The 21,022-nt window shown below is 55.4% G+C and overlaps 1 protein-coding gene and 1 long non-coding RNA gene across 2 annotated transcripts; one reads left to right on the forward strand and one right to left on the reverse strand.

Moving 5' to 3' along the window:
- Nucleotides 1-7,056: 7,056 nt before the first annotated feature.
- On the reverse strand, nucleotides 7,057-9,271 carry LOC135292991 (uncharacterized). Its single transcript, XR_010355134.1, has 2 exons — nucleotides 7,549-9,271; nucleotides 7,057-7,431 (listed from the first exon to the last, which is right to left on the reverse strand). It is a non-coding gene; the product is annotated as an uncharacterized LOC135292991 (long non-coding RNA).
- Nucleotides 9,272-9,599: 328 nt separating this feature from the next.
- On the forward strand, nucleotides 9,600-13,643 carry LOC135292962 (maestro heat-like repeat-containing protein family member 1). Its single transcript, XM_064406995.1, has 11 exons — nucleotides 9,600-10,295; nucleotides 10,586-10,650; nucleotides 10,753-11,085; nucleotides 11,271-11,419; nucleotides 11,677-11,824; nucleotides 12,033-12,217; nucleotides 12,300-12,437; nucleotides 12,718-12,832; nucleotides 13,004-13,141; nucleotides 13,373-13,549; nucleotides 13,629-13,643. The coding sequence occupies exons 1-11, from the start codon at nucleotides 10,178-10,180 to the stop codon at nucleotides 13,641-13,643; spliced, it is 1,581 nt and encodes a 526-aa protein (XP_064263065.1). The 5' UTR covers nucleotides 9,600-10,177.
- The last annotated feature ends 7,379 nt before the right edge of the window (nucleotides 13,644-21,022 follow it).

Raw genomic sequence — 21,022 nt, forward strand, 5'->3', positions numbered from 1 at the left:
TTCTGGTCTCAAGGCAGTCTCATCTTCCATGGCATTTGCAGGTCTTCAACAAACACTGGTTCTTCTGAGCCAGTTCTGCAGCTCTCCCACTGACTATCTGTTGAACTAACATGTATGCCTGGGAAGGGCTGTCATCTCTCCTCTGGACACCTCAGGGACTGAAACGTGGGCACAGGATCTTCCCACATCACGGACTGAGGATGCAGTCATAACAAACACTGACAATGAAGAGATTGAGGCCTTGAAAAATACTGGAGCCATGCCCACTCCCCCTGAGATTTGTGCTTCCACTGTGGATTTTTTCCTGGAGAGTGCTGTTCCTTATCAGCAGCAGGTAAGCAGCCTGGGGCTAGGACTGGAGGCCTCCCAGGGCCGTGTGTCCCCTCAAGCCTCGGTCACTGGGCCCCCTCAGCCTTTGAGGCGAGCAGAGTGTGGTGGGAAGGGAGGCACTTCTTGGGGGGAACCTGGGGAAGTTGCTCCCATAGACAGTGCTCCATGTCCTCCCCATGCCTCCTCCAGGTGCCAGCCATGGTGAAGAACATCCACCAGAGTCTCATGTCCCACGTCACTGTGGATGCCAGGCTGCACAGCGACATTGTGAGGCTGGCTGAGGAACACCCTGCAGACGTGACGCTGACCCTCCTGCACTGTGCCCCAACGTGTGACAGGTACGGGGCCCACGTGCCTTGAGAGCTCAGGGCTCACCAGCCTTTAGGGCCTGTGGCCCATCACAGCCTGTCCAATGGGCTCTGCCAGACAGGCAGAGAGCTCCAGGACCCTCGGGCCCCTCTGTTTGCCCAGCCTGCTGCCAATGCTCCCTCCCTGCCCCTCAGGGCACCGGGGCTCAGTCACCTGTGCCCCCACAGCTGCACAGGGCATGGTACTGTGACTGAGATGCCTCTGACACAGAGCCCTGATCCCACAGAGCTGCTGCAATGATGTGGAGAGCCATAGGCACATCAGGACCAACAACGGAGAAGGTGCTGGCAACACTGCTCTGTGTGATGGAGCATTGGCCTGTGCACAGCACATGCACCTCCGATGGGGACAACAAGGACGTTTTTGCCCTGGCTGTGAGTTTCTGGAACTGGCCTTTGCTTGCCACCCGGTTGCCTCTCCAGCAGCTCTCCATCCTCTCCCTGCCTCAGTCGCTGGGATGAAACCTGAGCTAGGGCTCAGGGGACACCAGGCCCACTGCTCCCCCTGCATCTGCCCTTGGGCCCTGCCCCATGGACACCAGGGCACTGAGCGCTGTCTTGGGCTGCTTCTTCTGCAGGCAACTCTGGTGATCTGGGTCATTGTGCCTAAATGCCATGAGGCCATGATCCTTTATTCCTCCCGCCTGTTTGTGGCTCTGCTGTTCCACGTTGTCAGCACCACGCAGCAGATGCCACCAGAGGAAGTTGAAAACTTCTGGAGAGAGTGCCAGGAGGAACACCACCTTCCCAGCAAGCCCAACAGGTCCCAGTCCTCCTGTCCTTCCCATGCCCTTGTGGCCAGTACCAGTGCTCCCAGTGTGACCTGGGCTTTGCTCTGCACACAGGTTTGCAGTGCAGGCCATGAAGGCTCTGCCCTGCCGACTGGAGTGTGACCAGGAGGTGATGGATATGGAGCGTAAGTGTAGCTGGGACACGCTGCTGTGTGCTCACACCCAGCACTATGCCGTGGGTCTGCTGGCCAGGTGAGACCCCCTTCTCCTCCACACTGCCCCCAGCATTTGTGCCCTGTGCCCGGGTGCCCCACACAGTCCCTGTGGTCATGGGCCAGAGGGCCTTGTCACCGAGGGACGGCCAAGGAGACTGGAAAAGGCTGGGAGAGGAGGGTGCCCCGAAGGGGCCACCTCCCACAGCGCTCACATCCTCTCCAGGGATGCTGGGCAAAGACCAGACCTCCGTGAGTCAGTCCTGGCAGAGGTTTGGTCCCCCCACCTCAGGCTCTTGGTGTCTTTTTTCCCCTTCCAGAGAGATGCGCCGTGGCTCCCTCTCCTTGTGTTCTGGGATTGCTCTTCGCCTGCTTGGGCTGCTCAGCAGGGAGGAGCCACGCTGGGATCTGCCCGGCCTAGCGTTCCTTGTGGAGGTGAGCCTGAAGGCCAGCGCTGCCTGGCTGAGCTGCCTCCCAGCTCTCTGCCCTCTCGTAGCCGCAGCTGCCTGGGACGGTGCCCGTGCCCTGTGCTGCTGCCTGGCCCAGCCCTGTGCGGTTCTGGGCTGCTGCTGGCTGGGTGCCCTGTCACTGCCCTGTGCCTTTCAGGTCCTCGAGTGCCTGGACTTGAGGGAATGTGCTGACAGCATCCTGGAGATCATGTCAAGGCACCTGAGGAATGAGTGCAGGGAGAGGCATCGCCTGGCACTCAGAGGCCTCGTGGTGCTCAGCAAGGATCCCTCGATGGTGAGAAGGGGCAGCGGCTGAAGCTGCGCTGGGGAAAGCAGCCCCATGGGCTGGCAGGGCTTCAGCAGCTGAGGCAGCTGCTCCCAGCTCTCCTGCCTCACCGGTCCCACTGCTTTGGGGCAGGCCTTTGGCCTGTGGGCCCTGCAGCAGCAGGGTGGGGTCGCAGTGCCCGGGCGCTGTTGGCGGTGCAGCCATCCATGGCTTCCCAGCACAGCCTTGTGTTCCACACAGGCCAGGAGAATGGGCACTCTGTCTCCAAGCCTTCTGGAGCTGCTGGGTGATGCAGACGGAGAGCTGGTCGGCATGACGCTCTCTGTGTTCACTAATTTGCTCAAGAGCAGAGACATGCTGGTATCCAGCACCACTGCCCCGAAGCTGGCTGAGGCTCTCCTGCTGCTCTTCGACCACGTAAGGCTTTGTATCCCCAGCCTGGGGCACTGGGTGCTGCCCAGAAACTTTGTGCACTGTGGTTTTTTGTACTCTTCAGGTGGGCCTGGAGTAGATGGCGCTGAGGTTTTTTCTTTCATTCAGAACAACAGCCACGTGCAGCTGCTCTCCCTTGACCTCTTCTTCAAGGTGATGGATTTGGTAGCAGAGGAGGGAAAAAAGCCCCTGAAGTCAGTGGTGTGCCAGAGCCTTCCTGCACTCTTCTTCCACTGCCATGATAAGAATCAGCGTGTGGCAGAGGTCAGGACTCGTGGGCTGCTAGTGTCCCCCTGGCAGGGGGCTGGGCTGCCGGCTGCCCTGCTCACATCCCGAGCTGCAGCCTCCTCCAGGCTGTGGCACAGGGATGTGAGTCCTGTGTCCTGGGCTGTGGGGCTATCTCTGGGTCTCTGCTGCTCTCCAGGCTTCTTGGTAAACGCTGCATTGTGCGGCGGGTTCCTGCAGAGGAGGGATCTCAAAGAGCTGGTGGAGACAGAGAAGCTGTTGGCCTTTGCCGAGGTCTTGGTAAGGACGACCGAGAATCCCCATCCTCAGTCTGGAGAAATCCCCTGAGCTTGGTGCTCAATGTGCGGGGCTGGCAGCTGTGCCCCCGCCCGCTGCTGCACCCAGAGGCCGCGCGGGCTCTTCTCCAGGCTGCTGTGGGCCCGAGCCGGGTGCCCATGGAGCCCCGGCGCGGCGGGGCTGCGGGGCGGCCCCGCGGCTCCCCGGGCAGCAGCCGGCCCTCTGCCCCCTGTGGAGGCCGGCGCCAGCGGCTGCTGGCCGCGCCTCAGGGCTGTGCGGGCAGGGGAGGCCGGGGCTGGGCGCAGGGAGCGCCCGCCACAGGGGCTGAGCCCGCGCCGAGCCTTCCCTGCTGCCGCTCTCTGCAGCTGGCAGAGGACACGAGCCGAGCGGCCGAGCAGCTGCGCCGGGCCCTGCGCTACCTGGATAGCCCACAGGAGTACCTGCGAGAGGCGGCCATCAGGTTCATGGGTGAGCCCCGAGGCCGGGCTCCCTCCCCGGCCCGCCGCAGCTCGGCCCCAGCCCCGCCCGCTGCCCCGGCAGTGCCATCCGGGCCCGGCGCCGTGGAGCCCCGCCTGGCCCGGGCGCTGCTGCCGCCCTCTGGCAGCCGTGCCCTTGGGCGGCAGCGTGCGGCAAGGGCCCGGGCTGAGCCCTGCCGGGCCAGCAGGGCGTGTGGCCGCAGCGCTGGCAGCGCCGCTGGCAGGGAGCTGTGCCGCTGCCGCCGTGACAGGCTCTGTTCACAGGGATGGCCGGGCGGCACCTGAGGGGGCAGCCAGGAGAGCTCCTGATGATCTGCAGTGGTGAGTGAGGGCAGCGGGCTGACAGCGGGGCTGGCAGGGAGAGCTGCAGTGCCTGGGCAGGGAGCTGCCATCCCTGTCCCGGCTGCGGCGGGCTCGCTCCCTGTGTGGATGAGGGGTGGCGTGGGCAGAGCACAGAGAGATTTCAGGGATGGGGGGGGGGGGGGCAGATTCATGGCCAGCTGATCCAGTTGACACCCCCTCTCTTCTGGCCATGGCCAGAGCTGGGTGGGATGGCCCTGGCAGGATGGTCTCCTAGGATTCCCACAGATCCAGGCTCTGACTGTGGCTCTGTTCCTCTCCCTTGCAGCCCTTCAAGCCCTGAGGAGAGATGACAGCCCTTCCCAGAAAAACATAGTTGTTAAACAGATATTCAGTTGGAGAGTTACAGAACTGGCTCAGAAGAACCAGTGTTTGTTGAAGACCTGCAAATGCCATGGAAGATGAGACTGCCTTGAGACCAGAAGAGACCAGCTGGAGCTCCAGGCACTGCTGATGATTGGCACAGCTAAGCCTGTGGGAAACTTGCATGGCTTCAGCCCTCTCCCTGCTTATAGATAGCTCCCTCCCTCCAGCCCTCAGACTCTGCCCATCCCTTCTTTTTCCCTCCACTCTCCCTCCCTTTTCACGGCTCTTTCCCTCTAGTCCTCAGATCCTGCCCTTCCCCTTTTCCCCACCCAGCTCATTCCTTTGCTTCGCCTTCTATTAATAAACAGTTTGGCTTCTTCACTTTGCCTGCATCCCTGTGGAGCTGAAGCAGAACAAATCCGGGGCCCTGGGACACACAGGCCCCTGCTGCCATTCTCTGCCACGCCGTGTTTTGTGCACAGACCCAGAGGAACGAGGGCAGGTCAGGCTGGCACGGTCCCTGTGCTGAAGGTGCAGTTCCACAACCCTGTGCAGTTACAGATCTTGCTGAGCATCCTGGAGCCCCTGGATTTTGGAAGAGCCAGCCTGAGGATGCTCTGAACCCAGCTGTGAGGGATTCCATGGCAAGCATCCATGGAGGGCAAAGGAGCTTGGAATGCTGGCAGTTATCAAGAACAGCTTCCTGAAAGCACAGCAGTGCTCCATGCCTGCACAGGATGAGGAGGAGGGCAGAACCAGAGACCATCCAGGCTCAACAGGGAGCTTTGGGTGTGCCTGAGAGCAAATGAAGCAGCAGCACGGTGCCCGAGACTCGGACACGCGACCGTGCCGGTGCCTGGAGCGCTGCCAGGTAGTGCCGGGATCCCAGCTGTGGTTCTGGTCCCCACAAGTGAGGAATGGCAGCCCCAGGCTCAGCCCCAGGCAGAAAGCCAACCAGGTGAGAGCAGAGGGAGGGCACCCTCCCAGTCTCTCTTGGCCATGGTCACAAAACAGCCCCTGCTGCTTCTTCCTCCGCCCGTGTTTGGGGTGTGCTGGTGGCAGAGCCAGCCAGCTTGTGCTCTGCGTTCCAAAGCCTGTTGGGCGCGGGCAAGAAAAGCGCAGTGTGCACAGCAGAGAGTCCTGGAAGGTGCTGGCAAGAGCCTCTAACTTAATATAGGCTCTTTCAGTCTAAACATGTGGTTTTCTTTACTAAGAAAGAGCTCCTCTGGCTCTGTCAGTGCTTCTTTTGCTCTCTTTGGACTGTCTAATGCTTAGCCAGGAACTTCCACCAATTCCAGGGTCTGCAGTGACAATAGGGATTGAGCAGTTCGAATGGTGGCAATGGAAGGACAAATTAGAGTCCCATGCCTCCTTTGATACTGTCACGTTTGCTCAGCAATTGACAACATGAGGAAAATTCGAGTTTTCTTCTCAGCTTGGAGAATGCCAGAGCAGTTTGTGTTGCAAAGTATCGTAAGGATCATCCAGTTCCCACCACCCTGCCATGGGCACAGGTGCTATGCAGGCACAGCTGTCACTAGAACTGGAAGAACACTTTTCCATGTTTGCCTTTTCCTCTCCTGGATTTCAAGCTGACATGAAAAACTCAGCTGGTTACAGCTGAATTGTGTAGCTCACAGGACTTGGAATGGGAGTCTCCAGTGGGCCATGCTCTGTCCATTCAGCCTTTGTTGGAGCATCCAGATGGAGCTCAGCCCTGTGCAGCCCAGGCACAGGCCCCAGGCCGGTCCATTTCAGCATCCCAAAGTTTTTGTTCCTTCCTGAGCACCCTGAGGCTCCTGAATGCAATCTTGAATTCCCAGTCAGTGCTGTGCAGGACATGAGAACACAGGAATGAGCCTGTTTGCCTCATTCTTGGGTTTGCTGCTCCTGCCTAAAATAATCATCAGGAGTATGTACCAATGTAAAAGTTATAGCTGAGCACCAGGGACTTTTTCTGTAGTGTTTAAAACTAAAAACCTTGTGCAACTGTTCAGAGACTCTAAAATGCAGGGTGAAAATGACAGCTTTAGTATTTAACATGGGATTTTTCTGGTCAAGGATTTGAATGCTAAGGCAGAAATTACAAAACTGTTAAAAGGTTGTTTTCATTGGCAACCCCTTTTAAATGGCATCAGCACAATTACAGGGAACAGGGTATGACACCAGGGACCGTACTTGGCACTTCATGGCTTAAATGTTTTGCCTGGCTTCACACAGGAGTTCAAGTTTTCCCAGGGCTTTGATCGACTGGTCATTGCGGGTCACTTTCAGGAAATGCAAAAGAATGTAACAGCAGAACTTCTGCAGCATGTGCCCTAGGGCATAGGGAGAGAACTGTCCCTGTGTGCTGAAAGATGAGTCGACGAGGCAAATGTCCAGTCTGGATGAGCAACAAGGTTTTGAAGGAACTTAGAAATAAAAAAAAAGATGTATCGTCTTTTAAAGGAGGGGCTGATTTCTCAGGAAGTATTTAAGGGAGCTGCTAGTGCATGTAGGAAAAAAAATAGGGTGGCCAGAGCTCAGTTTGAACTTAACTTGGCAACTTCTGTTAAAAAGAATAAAAAAAGTTTTTGCAAATATATTAATGGTAAAAGGAAGGGTATATCCGACCTCTGTTCCTTATTGAATGAGGCAGGCAACCTAGTGACTAAAGATGAGGAAAAGGCAGAAATGCTTAATGCCTTCTTCGCCTCAGTCTGTGGTGGTAAGACAGCTTGTCCTCAGGGGTTGGTAGGTGGTGCCAGGGAGCAGAATGGTCCTCTTGTTATCCAAGAAGAGGCAGCCAGAGAACTGATGGGACACTTGGATATTCATTAATCAATGGGGCCAGATGGGATCCATGCCAGGGTGATGAGGGAGCTGGAAGATGAGCTTGCGAAGCCGCTCTCCATCATTTATCCAGAGTCGTGGCTCACTGGCGAGGTTCCAGATGATTGGAAGCTGGCCAATGGGACACCTGCTTACAAAAAAGGTAGGAAGGAGGATCCTGGCAATTACAGGCCAGTTAGCCTGACCTCAGTAACAGGTAAGATGATGGAACAGTTCACGCTGAGTGCTATCACACAGCACTTACAGCATGGCCAGGGTATCAGAGCCAGTCAGCAGGGGTTACAAAGGGTAGGCCACGTGTGACCAGCCTGGTCTCCTTCTGTGACCAGGTGACCTGCCTGGTGGACGCAGGAAAGGCTGTGCATGTTGTCTATTTAGACTTCAGCAAGGCCTTTGATACTGTCTCCCACAGCACACTCCTGGAGAAGCTGGCAGCCCACGGCTTGGGCGGGAGCACTCTTGGCTGGGTTAGGAACTGGCTGGATGGCTGGGCCCAGAGAGTGATGGTGAATGGTGCTGCATCCAGCTGGCGGCCAGTCACCAGTGCTGTCCCTCAGGGCTCTGTGCTGGGACCAGTTCTATTTCATATTTTTATAGACGACATGGATGAGGGCATCGAGTCCTTCATTAGTAAATTTGCAGCTGACACTAAGCTGGGAGCTTGTGTTGATCTCCTGGAAGGAAGGAGGGCTCTGCAGAGAGACTTGGATCCGTTGGATGGATGGGCAGAGTCCAGCAGCATGAAGTTTAATAAGTCCAAGTGCCGAGTTCTACGTTTTGGCCACAAAAATCCCCTACAATGTAACAAGCTGGGGACAGTGTGGCTGGACAGTGTTCAGGTGGAAAGGGACCTGGGGGTGCTGGTTGACAGCCGGTTGAATATGAGCCAGCAATGTGCCTTGGTGGCCAAGAAGGCCAATGGCATCCCGGCCTGCAGTAGGAATTGTGTGGCCAGCAGGAGCAGGGAGGTCATTGTTGCCCTGTACTCGGCGCTGGTGAGACCGCACCTTGAGTACTGTGTCCAGTTCTGGGCCCCTCAGTTTAGGAAGGATGTTGAGATGCTTGAGCACGTTCAGAGGAGGGCAACAAGGCTGGTGAGGGGCTTGGAACACAAGCCCTATGAGGAATGTTTGAAGGAACTGGGGTTGTTTAGCCTGGAGAAACGGAGGCTTAGAGGTGACCCTATTGCTCTCTACAACTTCCTGAAGGGAGGTTGTAGACAGGTGGGGGTCGGTCTCTTCCACCGGGCAGTGACTGACAGAACAAGAGGACACAGTCTCAAGATACGTCAGGGAAGGTATAGGTTGGATATTAGGAAAAAAATTTTCACCAAAAGAATAATAAAGTACTGGAATGTTCTTCCCAGGGAGGTGGTGGAATCAGAATCTTTGAATGTGTTTTAAAAAAGGTGGAATATGGCATTTGGTGCTATAGTCTAATTGAAGTGTTGGGGCATAGGTTGGACTTGATGATCCTAGACATGTCTTAAAACCTCATTATTCTGTGGTTCTCTGAAAACCTTGAAAATGATCAGCGGGCTCTGGAAAACTTTTTAAAAAAATCAGAAATGGATGTAGCTCTGTGAATTTTCAGGCACAGCTCTTTGGGTCTGGAGGAAATATTTGCTTTGCATCAGCTAAGACATAGACAGACACACAGCAAATGGAGCACTGAACATCACAGACTGGGCTAGTGTTTTTCCCAGAAGAACTGACAGAAGATCACAATGAAACACGACAGTGTCCCTGAACAATCCAATTGTCCAGGGAAACTCAGCAGCTGATGGTGTTGTGGTGCTACTGCCAATCCCTTCCATGAGCAAATCATTTCAGGACTGACTAACAGCCTCTGCCTTCTCACAGACACCAGGTGTTGCAGCAGTGCTCCGGGTGCTGCTGCCAACAGCCCCTGCAGGGAGGAGCACAGCCCCCAGTACACGTGGGCTTTGGCTCCCTGTGGCACAGAAGCCCCCCGGGGCACAGGTCTCTGGGGCAGGAGAGGGGCAGCAGCGCTGCCAGGGCTCGGGGGGTGGCAGCTCTGCTTGGGCGGGGACTCTGCCACACCTGCTGATGGCAGCGCTGCCCGGGCCCCAGGGCTCAGAGCAGCATTGGTGCCCTGGCCCACACGTTCCCTGTGCCTGTCACAGCCGCGGGTTTAGGATGGCCAGCAGCCGGGACATGTCCCAAGGAGGCCATGCCAGCTTCCGTGGAAGGCCTCATGCCCTTGCCAGCGCGGCTGCCTCGGCAGCCCTGGGGGCTCCTTCTGCTGCCCTGAGCCCGCAGAGCAGGGCAACGTTTGCTGATGGGCTGAGCCCTTCCTAAAGATCCTGTCGGGCTGCCTTAGACACTTGGGGCCAGGGATTCCTGCCAACCAGGGCTACTTTGGGTGGGCTGGGGGCGGCCCCAGGGCAGGTGTCAGTGTGTGCAAGGGCCCTTTGTGACACGCTGCAGCATGGTCACTGTGGCATGGAATGGAGGAGTGTGTCCTTTGTGACACGTGGTGACATAGGAGCTGGCAGTGACAAGAACACTCCACAGCGCTCAGAGCAGGCGACGGGACAGGACGGGGCAGAGCGGTGCTGTGAGGAGCCCCCGCACAGCGCACTCGTTCCTGCCTGACCCGGAGCTTTTCTGAGGTGTTGTTCCTGCAGCTGACCTCGAGGCCAGACTGTGGGACTTGCTGACCTGAGTCATTTACCAGGAATCTCCTGTCATTGTGGCAGGAGCCCCCAAGACTAGAGTGCAGGACTTGCTGTCCTGCAGCTATCCTGAGACCTCTCTGTCTCAGAAATCTTCAAGGCACAACTGAAATTGCTGACTTGGCCATATCCTGAGGCATCTCTCTAGAAGGTGCCTTCAAGGCTGGAAGGTGGAATGGCAGGCAGATTTTTCAGCCTGTTCAAATGCTTCCGGGGGAAAAATAAGAAAGGCCCTGGAGCTGCTGCAGGAGAGCAACTTGAAGAGCCAGAGCAGATCCAGACACTGCAGGAGGGTGAGTGGCAGAGCTGGGCCATAGGACTGGAGCCTGCAGCCAGCCTGGCCCCATTCCGTCCCATCCCGTCCCGTCCCGTCCCGTCCCGTCCCGTCCCGTCCCGTCCCCATCCCCTGGGGCCATGCCCATGGAGAGGACGGAAGAGGGCCCAGGCAGACACCCCGCAGTGGCCGTGCTCCATCCCCCTGGGGCATCCTGGGGCTGTCCCTGCCTGGGGAGCGCAGGGCTGGGCTGTGTTCTCCGGCCTCTCCCGCAGCCCCTCAGCTCTGGCTGTGCTTGCTCTTTGCCAGATGCAGCCGTGGAGCGCACACAAGAGCAGCAATCCAGCCATGGCCGCTTCCGCAGAACAGCGCAGGTACCTGCAGCTATGCCCACCTGGGCTGGGCCTGCTGTACCTGCTCAGCTGAGCACTACGCTTGGAGCATCCCTGGCTTCCCTGTCCTTTATTCTTTGGCAGATGTTCCGAAAATTCCCGCGCATTCGGCGTAGAGAGACCAACACCACAGCAGCTGAGGGCCCAGCTGAGCCTGACTCGGGGCTGACCCAGCTCCAGGCAGAGCCTGATGTCAGCCCAGACTTGGCTGGGCTCTCACAAGACTTGGACACCTCAGGGACTGAAACGTGGGCACAGGATCTTCCCACATCAGGGACTGAGGATGCAGTCATAACAAACACTGACAATGAAGAGACTGAGGCCTTGAAAAATACTGGAGCCATGCCCACTCCCCCTGAGATTTGTGCTTCCACTGTGGATTTTTTCCTGGAGAGTGCTGTTCCTTATCAGCAGCAGGTAAGCAGCCTGGGGCTAGGACTGGAGGCCTCCCAGGGCCGTGTGTCCCCTCAAGCCTCGGTCACTGGGCCCCCTCAGCCTTTGAGGCCAGTAGATTGTGACGGGAAGGGAGGCACTTCTTGGGGGGAACCTGGGGAAGTTGCTCCCATACACAGCGCTCCAGGTCTTCCCCATGCCTCCTCCAGGTGCCAGCCATGGTGAAGAACATCCACCAGAGTCTCATGTCCCACGTCACTGTGGATGCCAGGCTGCACAGCGACATTGTGAGGCTGGCTGAGGAACACCCTGCAGACGTGGCGCTGACCCTCCTGCACTGTGCCCCAACGTGTGACAGGTACGGGGCCCACGTGCCTTGAGAGCTCAGGGCTCACCAGCCTTTAGGGCCCGTGGCCCATCACAGCCTGTCCAATGGGCTCTGCCAGACAGGCAGAGAGCTCCAGGACCCTCGGGCCCCTCTGTTTGCCCAGCCTGCTGCCAATGCTCCCTCCCTGCCCCTCAGGGCACCGGGGCTCAGTCACCTGTGCCCCCACAGCTGCACAGGGCATGGTACTGTGACTGAGATGCCTCTGACACAGAGCCCTGATCCCACAGAGCTGCTGCAATGATGTGGAGAGCCATAGGCACATCAGGACCAACAATGGAGAAGGTGCTGGCAACACTGCTCTGTGTGATGGAGCATTGGCCTGTGCACAGCACATGCACCTCCGATGGGGACAACAAGGACGTTTTTGCCCTGGCTGTGAGTTTCTGGAACTGGCCTTTGCTTGCCACCCGGTTGCCTCTCCAGCAGCTCTCCATCCTCTCCCTGCCTCAGTCGCTGGGATGAAACTTGGGCTAGGGGCAGACTCAGGGGACACCAGGCCCACTGCTCTCCCTGCATCTGCCCTTGGGCCCTGCCCCATGGACACCAGGGCACTGAGCGCTGTCTTGGGCTGCTTCTTCTGCAGGCAACTCTGGTGATCTGGGTCATTGTGCCTAAATGCCAGGAGGCCATGATCCTTCATTCCTCCCGCCTGTTTGTGGCTCTGCTCTTCCATGTTGTCATCACCACGCAGCAGATGCCACCAGAGGAAGTTGAAAACTTCTGGAGAGAGTGCCAGGAGGAACACCACCTTCCCAGCAAGCCCAACAGGTCCCAGTCCTCCTGTCCTTCCCATGCCCTTGTGGCCAGTACCAGTGCTCCCAGTGTGACCTGGGCTTTGCTCTGCACACAGGTTTGCAGTGCAGGCCATGAAGGCTCTGCCCTGCCGACTGGAGTGTGACCAGGAGGTGATGGATATGGAGCGTAAGTGTAGCTGGGACACGCTGCTGTGTGCTCACACCCAGCACTATGCCGTGGGTCTTCTGGCCAGGTGAGACCCCCTTCTCCTCCACACTGCCCCCAGCATTTGTGCCCTGTGCCTGGGTGCCCCACACAGTCCCTGTGGTCATGGGCCAGAGGGCCTTGTCACCGAGGGATGGCCAAGGAGACTGGAAAAGGCTGGGAGAGGAGGGTGCCCCGAAGGGGCCACCTCCCACAGCGCTCACATCCTCTCCAGGGATGCTGGGCAAAGACCAGACCTCTGTGAGTCAGTCCTGGCAGAGGTTTGGTCCCCCCACCTCAGGCTCTTGGTGTCTTTTTTCCCCTTCCAGAGAGATGCGCCGTGTCTCCCTCTCCTTGTGTTCTGGGATTGCTCTCCGTCTGCTTGGGCTGCTCAGCAGGGAGGAGCCACGCTGGGATCTGCCCGGCCTAGCGTTCCTTGTGGAGGTGAGCCTGAAGGCCAGCGCTGCCTGGCTGAGCTGCCTCCCAGCTCTCTGCCCTCTCGTAGCCGCAGCTGCCTGGGACGGTGCCCGTGCCCTGTGCTGCTGCCTGGCCCAGCCCTGTGCGGTTCTGGGCTGCTGCTGGCTGGGTGCCCTGTCACTGCCCTGTGCCTTTCAGGTCCTCGAGTGCCTGGACATGAGGGAATGTGCTGACAGCATCCTGGAGATCATGTCAAGGCACCTGAGGAATGAGTGCAGGGAGAGGCGTCGCCTGGCACTCAGAGGCCTCGTGGTGCTCAGCAAGGATCCCTCGATGGTGAGAAGGGGCAGCGGCTGAAGCTGCGCTGGGGAAAGCAGCCCCATGGGCTGGCAGGGCTTCAGCAGCTGAGGCTGCTGCTCCCAGCTCTCCTGCCTCACCTGCCCCAGTGCTTTGGGGCAGGCCTTTGGCCTGTGGGCCCTGCAGCAGCAGGGTGGGGTCGCAGTGCCCGGGCGCTGTTGGCGGTGCAGCCGTCCATGGCTTCCCAGCACAGCCTTGTGTTCCACACAGGCCAGGAGAATGGGCACTCTGTCTCCAAGCCTTCTGGAGCTGCTGGGTGATGCAGACGGAGAGCTGGTCAGCATGACGCTCTCTGTGTTCACTAATTTGCTCAAGAGCAGAGACATGCTGGTATCCAGCACCACTGCCCCGAAGCTGGCTGAGGCTCTCCTGCTGCTCTTCGACCACGTAAGGCTTTGTATCCCCAGCCTGGGGCACTGGGTGCTGCCCAGAAACTTTGTGCACTGTGGTTTTTTGTACTCTTCAGGTGGGCCTGGAGTAGATGGCGCTGAGGTTTTTTCTTTCATTCAGGACAACAGCCATGTGCAGCTGCTCTCCCTTGACCTCTTCTTCAAGGTGATGGATTTGGTAGCAGAGGAGGGAAAAAAGCCCCTGAAGTCAGTGGTGTGCCAGAGCCTTCCTGCACTCTTCTTCCACTGCCATGATGAGAATCAGCGTGTGGCAGAGGTCAGGACTCGTGGGCTGCTAGTGTCCCCGTGGCAGGGGGCTGGGCTGCCAGCTGCCCTGGTCACATCCCAAGCTGCAGCCTCCTCCAGGCTGTGGCACAGGGATGTGAGTCCTGTGTCCTGGGCTGTGGGGCTATCTCTGGGTCTCTGCTGCTCTCCAGGCCTCTCAGGAAACGCTGCATTGTGCGGCCGGGTTCCTGCAGAGGAGGGATCTCAAAGAGCTGGTGGAGGCAGAGAAGCTGTTGGCCTTTGCCGAGGTCTTGGTAAGAACAGCTTTAAGAACCGGCGGGGCTGCGGGGCGGCCCCGCGGCTCCCCGGGCAGCAGCCGGCCCTCTGCCCCCTGCGGAGCCCGGCGCCAGCGGCTGCTGGCCGCGCCTCAGGGCTGTGCGGGCAGGGGAGGCCGGGGCTGGGCGCAGGGAGCGCCCGCCACAGGGGCTGAGCCCGCGCCGAGCCTTCCCTGCTGCCGCTCTCTGCAGCTGGCAGAGGACACGAGCCGAGCGGCCGAGCAGCTGCGCCGGGCCCTGCGCTACCTGGAGAGCCCACAGGAGCCCCTGCGAGAGGCGGCCATCAGGTTCATGGGTGAGCCCCGAGGCCGGGCTCCCTCCCCGGCCCGCCGCAGCTCGGCCCCAGCCCCGCCCGCTGCCCCGGCAGCGCCATCCGGGCCCGGCGCCGTGGAGCTCCGCCTGGCCCGGGCGCTGCTGCCGCCCTCTGGCAGCCGTGCCCTTGGGCGGCAGCGTGCGGCAAGGGCCCGGGCTGAGCCCTGCCGGGCCAGCAGGGCGTGTGGCCGCAGCGCTGGCAGCGCCGCTGGCAGGGAGCTGTGCCGCTGCCGCCGTGACAGGCTCTGTGTTCACAGGGATGGCCGGGCGGCACCTGAGGGGGCAGCCAGGAGAGCTCCTGATGATCTGCAGTGGTGAGTGAGGGCAGCGGGCTGACACCAGGGACTGGCAGGGAGAGTTACAAGCCCTGCCCCTGCTGTGCAGGGCTCTGCTCCCGTGGCTGAACGCACAGAGGTTTCAGGGCCATGTGGGGCATTCCTGGCCTGCCGCTTTGAGCTGATCCCCTTGGTCCCTGCTCCCTCCTGGCCATGGCAAGAGCCGGCTGGGATGGCCCTGGCAGGGGGCTCTCCTCGTCTCTGTGCAGATCCGGGACCTGACCGTGGCTCTGTTCCTCTCTCATGCAGCCCTTGAACACCTGACCGAGGATATGAGCAGTGCCGTGTCAGAGGTGGCACTTCAAACACTGCATGTCCTCCGGGCAATTCAGCGTGGGCACTATTCCATCTTCCAGAGGCTGCAAGATCAGCTGCGCAGGGCATGGAAGAGTCGGCCTCGTCTGTCAGGGCTCGGCTGGCTGCATTGCCGGAGCTCTGAGGAGAACTGATGGGCAAGGCACACTTGGTGGGGGCAATCCTAGCCAGTGGGAATTTTCCTTTATCTTTTAAGATTTTTCTTTTTTTTTTTTTTCCTCTTTTGAATTTCTGTAAATATAGAATGTGTTATAATACACAGACTCCCAGGAGCTTTTCTTTGCTGCCCAGGATCTGCAGGGCAAGAGAGAGGAAACGGTGAAAAAGATGCTTGTGCTCAGCAGCAGAGCAAGCTGAGGGGTCCCTGAAGGGGGAAAATGGTGCTTGCACTCAGCCAGCTGCCCAGGCGTGCAGTGCTGCAGGGACAATGGCCAGAAGCCCTTTGGCCCGTGGTGGTTCTGCTGAAGCCTTTGTGCTGCCGACAGAGCGGGTGGGCAGGGCCGGAGCTGCGGGGATCCCTGCTGGAGCGGTGCCTGGAGATGGCCACAAGGCCTGTGGCAGGCAGGAAACGCCATCCGTGTCCTCCTGGCCGTGTGCTGCTGGCTGCATTGCTGAGGGCTCCCAGGTGCCTCTGGCTGGGGCTCCTCTGGAGCTCCTGTGGGGCTGCGGCGCTGCTGTCGGGCAGCTTGGCCGGGCTGGGGGAGAGCCTGAGGGGCTGGGGCACTGGGAAGCCCTGAGCAATTGGGTGTCAGAGGCCATGAGCAGCCCCCTGGCATCCGCCTTGTTCCTGACAGAGTTGACTTATAAAACAGGTCCTGGGCACTCTGTGACTCCATGTATCAGTGTTGTTGGAACCCGAAATGTAGGGAATTCTCAGACCTTTGGTCTTGTAAGCAAAGCTTAAAATTTAAGACAGGATTTGATCTGAGACCTCGGAAAAGGTTTCCAAATTTAGTAGCTGGAAGCGAGAATGTGGATTTAGAGTTCATAGCAGTGACACATGAAGCTAAGTGGAGGAAAGTTTAAAGTTTTAGACTTTAAGATGTAGAAAAAATAAAAGTAGTTACAAAAGTAAACAAGAAGTGGAGAATGCAGTGCTGTAGGTTTGTTTGCCATAACATGATTGGCTAAGGAAGCTTACAGTGTAGCATGAGTCCCTAAAGCGAAATGTTGAAGGATTGGGTCCAAAACAAAATATCCTTGTTGGCAGTGTTTTATTGGCCAATAAATCCTTAAAAGGTCTTGTAATTAGAAGTCTTGTGATCTTGTGAGCCATGCGGTGGAGATGTGAGCCAAACTCACCCTTCCTGTCTGTGTCAAAAATAAAAAAAAGAAATGGCATCATCTAAAAAACTCAGAGATCCGGTCTCTAACTCATTCCAAACTTCTTCAAATCCCCCTAAGTGTGATGTAGCTACAAATAGATGACAAGGACTCTTGATGCTGGCTGTTTGACTCCAAACCAGCTGCTTAAGAAACTGTCACATAACCCTGTGTAATTATGTGGCAGAAATGTGTCATTTTAAGAAACTTTCCCAACTGACTTGAATAGAGGTTTGTTTGTAGGGTATTTTAAGGGAAGCCCTCGCAGCAGAGGTCTGGCCTTTGGCCGAGCTGTGTCCCCTGCTGGTTGTGAAGTGTGCCATCACCTCCAGGTGTTTCTGGGCTAAAAATATAATCAAGTCACTTGGACTTGCACTTTTTGGCCTATGAAAGGTGGACTGACTTTTGGGGCAAATTTGGAGACCTCATCTATGGGTGGATGGACCACCTAGGATTTTCCCAATTGCTGGGAATGGTTCTCCAGGTCCTTGGTGCAAAACAGGGCCCCCCAGGAACTGAGGATCTACAAGATGATAAACAATTCAGGCAATTGTGATGCATCTTTCTAAATCACTCTCCTTTCTCTCTTACAGTACTGATTGAGGTGCACTGCCTTGCTTGTTTTTGCTTCTCACTAAAACCAAGCACACATTTTTATTGAATGTATCATCTTTCACTGTGGTTCCTTAATATTCACAGTAAAATAAGAACATGATTTCCAGTGAGGTGTCCTTTAAATGGCCTCTGTCAATTGGCAGAACAACAGGAGGCTCCTGAGGGGCTGGAGCACTGGGAAGCCCTGAGGAATTGGGTGTCGGAGGCCACAAGCAGCCCCCAGGCAGCCGCCTTGTTCCTGGCACCCAGCTGCTCTGGCGCTTCCCCACAGCGTCTGCCAGGCCTGCGGCAGAAGCCCTCGAGGCCAGGCCTCATCAGGAGGCTGGGGACAGCCCTGAGGTGCCCAGGCTGGGCTGGCTGGGGACAGGGAGGGCAAAGCTCCCCTGCTGGGGCAAGGGACGAGGTGCTGGGAAGTCAGATAACCTGAGATTTTACCCCCCAAGTGTTCTTTCTTTCTTTCCCCTAACATTTATCTCAGGTTTGGTCCCATAATGATCTCTATGTGCCCTCTAGAAATTACTCAGACTTTTCCTCAAAAGTAATTTTGTCCCCTAGAGATCACCTCATTCCCAGCCTCGCTGGGAATTTTTTTCCAGCAATAGGATGATATCTTTTGGATGCTCGGAGCACCTTAAGCGCTCAGACAATTTTCTAGTTTGTGGGAAAGCCCCTAAGAACCCTTTTGTGTTATATGAAAGAGTGTGAATGTGTGGAACTGCATTTCCATTGTCACCTGGAGGGGCTTGGCAGGTGAAGGACAAGGAAGAAGTAGATGGTGAGAAAGGCCAGAGTGACTCTGACACGAATGAGATTTACAACCTGACAGGAACCAAGCACAGTAGCTCTACCTGCATTTCCACTTTCCGATGACAGGAGTGGCAGGGAAAGCAAAGTGGCTGATGCCCTATGCTCCTTGTAACCCTCTGATCCCTTGTTTGTTGTGTAGGGGGCGTAGAGATTGTAGTCCTTGTAGTGGCCCAAACAATTGGCCCATAGAAGAGAGCAATAGCGTACTTCTCAAAACAACTGGATGAAGTGAGTAGGGGACAGCCTGACTGTGAGCAGTTGCTGCTCTTGTTTCAAACATCCAAGAAGCCTGAGAATTCACTCTAGGCCAACAAATAATTGTATTTATCTCACATTCAGTAGCAGCACTTCTTGAGCAAAAGGGTGGGCGAGCGTTGGCTTTCACCCTCCAGATTGCTTAAACATCAGGCAGTTTTGGTGGAACAATGTGGTATTACCAAACTAATCTCTTCTCTAGTTAATCCAGCAGCATTCCTGGCCACTCACCAGACAGACAAGGAACCTTTGTAGCATGACTTATCAAAACCATGAAGTCCACTTTATTCCAGCTGCCCAGATCTTAAAGAAAGCCCAAATCCAGGAGCAGAATCTCAGTACAAAGATGGGAGTGGCTTTGTAAGAGCAGATCAGTGAAAATGGGGATATACAATTAGCATGGAGCAATAGGGGATAGAAGCCCTAGACAAGTCAGCTCAGAAGGCAGAGAAAATCACTTTAAGCTGTACCTTCTGACCAGCCTTAGGAAAAAGGATCAATATATGAACAGATTCCAAGTATGCCTTCAGAGTAATCGGTGCCATGAAGCAGTTTGGAAAGAAAAGGATTATTGACAGCTCAAGGAAAGCAAATTAAGCATCAAGAAGAAATCTTAAAATTGCTGGAGGCAGTACTAGTACCTCAAGAGGTTGCAGATATGCACTGCAAAGGACATCAGAAAGAAGAAACAGACCCCAAAAGGGGTAACAAGTTGCAAAAAGAGCAGCAGAACAAAGCCATGCTGAGGTTCAGGCACTAATTCCCAAAGGTAAGGAACAATATGACAATGATGTATGTCGTATAATAAGAAAGATCTAGAATTAGCAAGGAATTTACGAGAAGAACAGAAACATATTGTTTTTGCAACTCCTCAGGGATAGACAGTTATACCTGAAAAAGCATTGTGAAAATTAATTAAGGATGAACATAATTGTATACAGTGGGAAGGGGATGCCTTACATAATTATTTGATAAGGACAAGAGTAAGATGCAACCTGTACTCTAGTGGAAAGCTGGTAACCCAAGGGTGTGAAATAATGTCTTAGAACCAATCCACAAACTAGGACTAGAGTTGAGCTTGGCACAGTAGACAAAGGAGAAGATCCTAGACAGCACTGGCAAGTTGATGTTTCTGAATTGCCAAGAAAAGGGGGCTATAAATACCTTTTACATTTCACTGATACCTTCTCAGCGTGACCTAAGGCATTCCCAACCCAAAGAAATAAAGCCAAAGGAGTTGTCAAGATTTTGATGAACAACATAATGCCCTGGTTCAGAGTGCCTTTAGACATCTCCTCTGATCGAGGGCCACGTTTCCTAGCAAATATTGCACAGCAACTTTGCAATAAGCTCCAAATCAACGGGCACCTACACATGCTGTATTGGCCCCAGGCCAGCAGCCAAGTGGAAAAGAGGAATTATCTGCTAAAACAACAAATAGTCAAAATTGGACAAGGGGCCAACATACCTTGACCCAGGCCCTACCTTTGGCTTTATTATGGATTCCAGGAGACCAAGAACAAAAGAAAATCTGAATCCCTTGGAAATACTGTACAGAAGACCATATAAGCATTACTATCAAGGGGAAGATACTGTACAAGTTGGGGAGGGGTATCTGCAGAACCATGCTGTGCAACTGACACAACAGCTGCAGCAAATAAATCAACACATTTTGAGCAGAGGAGCAAGAGGATGCTCCTCTCCACAAATCCAGCCTGGGGACCACGTATACATCAAATCCCCTGGGGGAAAGCCTCTTATCCCAAAATGGAAAGGACTCTAATTGGTACTTTTAATCACTTATACAGCCTTTAAAGCTTGAAGCGTTAACCTCTTGGCTACACTATTCCAGAATTAAAAGACTTCTGCAAAAGGCAAGTGGAGTCCACAGCTGGACCTCAGAAAGAACAGAAGAAAGCAAGATGCGCTTCACACCATCATTGTCTTCCCGATATTTCTGATCAGAATCCAAGCCACAGTAGGTGACTGTCACTACCATCATGATCTCCTTGGCCTGCGAGATCCTGCTAGATGGAACACTCAAAAATATTCAGGACCTAATTGGCTAAAAGGGATTAATAAGGTAAAAACACTTTACACCATTTTAAGGATTAATGACCAAGCAGTTGAAGATTGATGAAAACCTGACTCCATGCTGGCCTTTCTTGACCCACCTGAAAGCAGGACCTCTATGGCGTGTAAATTTGAAACTCACAAAACCTCTTTTAGATGAGATTACTACAGTGACCATGCACATCCGTGACCTTTCTAACAAGCAGCGTGTGAATCCATTTTCATGTGATTCCTATCAGGATTTTTGTGCTATGCAAATTAAAATGGGAGACTATAACCTAGCACAAGATAGTTCCCTTCTTCTGCAGTGCACAGGTGGGGTGGGAGGACCATCATCACACAGAGATACAGGAATTGAGCCTGCCAGGAATGCAACCCAACAAATATTGTTTCCAGCAGGCAGCTCTTGTGCCACTAGAATAATAAATCGTCCTGCTGGTATGCTTAGTACATGGAACAGGTCTCACAGAGCATCTGCTTCTGAGAATTGAATTTCATTCTTGGCATATTCCAGGCCATCAGAAATAGTCACCAATCAAGTTGGAGGGGAAGCCGGGAGCACAATCATCCTGTTAGGGTATATCATGCCCAATGTCATGACTGTGTGATGGCAACCCAGATATGCATGGAATCCTGACAGCACAACTACATCCTCTTGTGGGCTGAGGTACTCAGAATACTCAGCCATTTGTACTGGGAAATTTAGTAAAGTAAGTGTCCTTTGTAATACTACCAGGGGCCAGTGTAAGGTTTCTGAAGGTTTCTGAAACGCTTGCCTAAAGGCAGGCAATGTATCTGAAGAAACCAGTTACCATGCCTTGGGTACTCGACAAGGAGCAAAACAGAATGGGTCACACAATAGGCATTTAAAATTAA

The sequence above is a fragment of the Passer domesticus genome, unplaced genomic scaffold (assembly GCF_036417665.1).
Source record: "Passer domesticus isolate bPasDom1 unplaced genomic scaffold, bPasDom1.hap1 HAP1_SCAFFOLD_60, whole genome shotgun sequence".
NCBI classification, from domain to species: domain Eukaryota; kingdom Metazoa; phylum Chordata; class Aves; order Passeriformes; family Passeridae; genus Passer; species Passer domesticus.

Coding starts and splice junctions, on each gene's coding strand:
- LOC135292962 (XM_064406995.1), top strand. CDS start 10,178: ATGGCAGGCAGATTTTTCAGCCTGTTCAAATGCTTCCGGGGGAAAAAT. Junction 10,651..10,752: donor GCTTCCGCAGAACAGCGCAG/GTACCTGCAGCT, acceptor ATTCTTTGGCAG/ATGTTCCGAAAATTCCCGCG. Junction 12,438..12,717: donor GCCGTGGGTCTTCTGGCCAG/GTGAGACCCCCT, acceptor TTCCCCTTCCAG/AGAGATGCGCCGTGTCTCCC.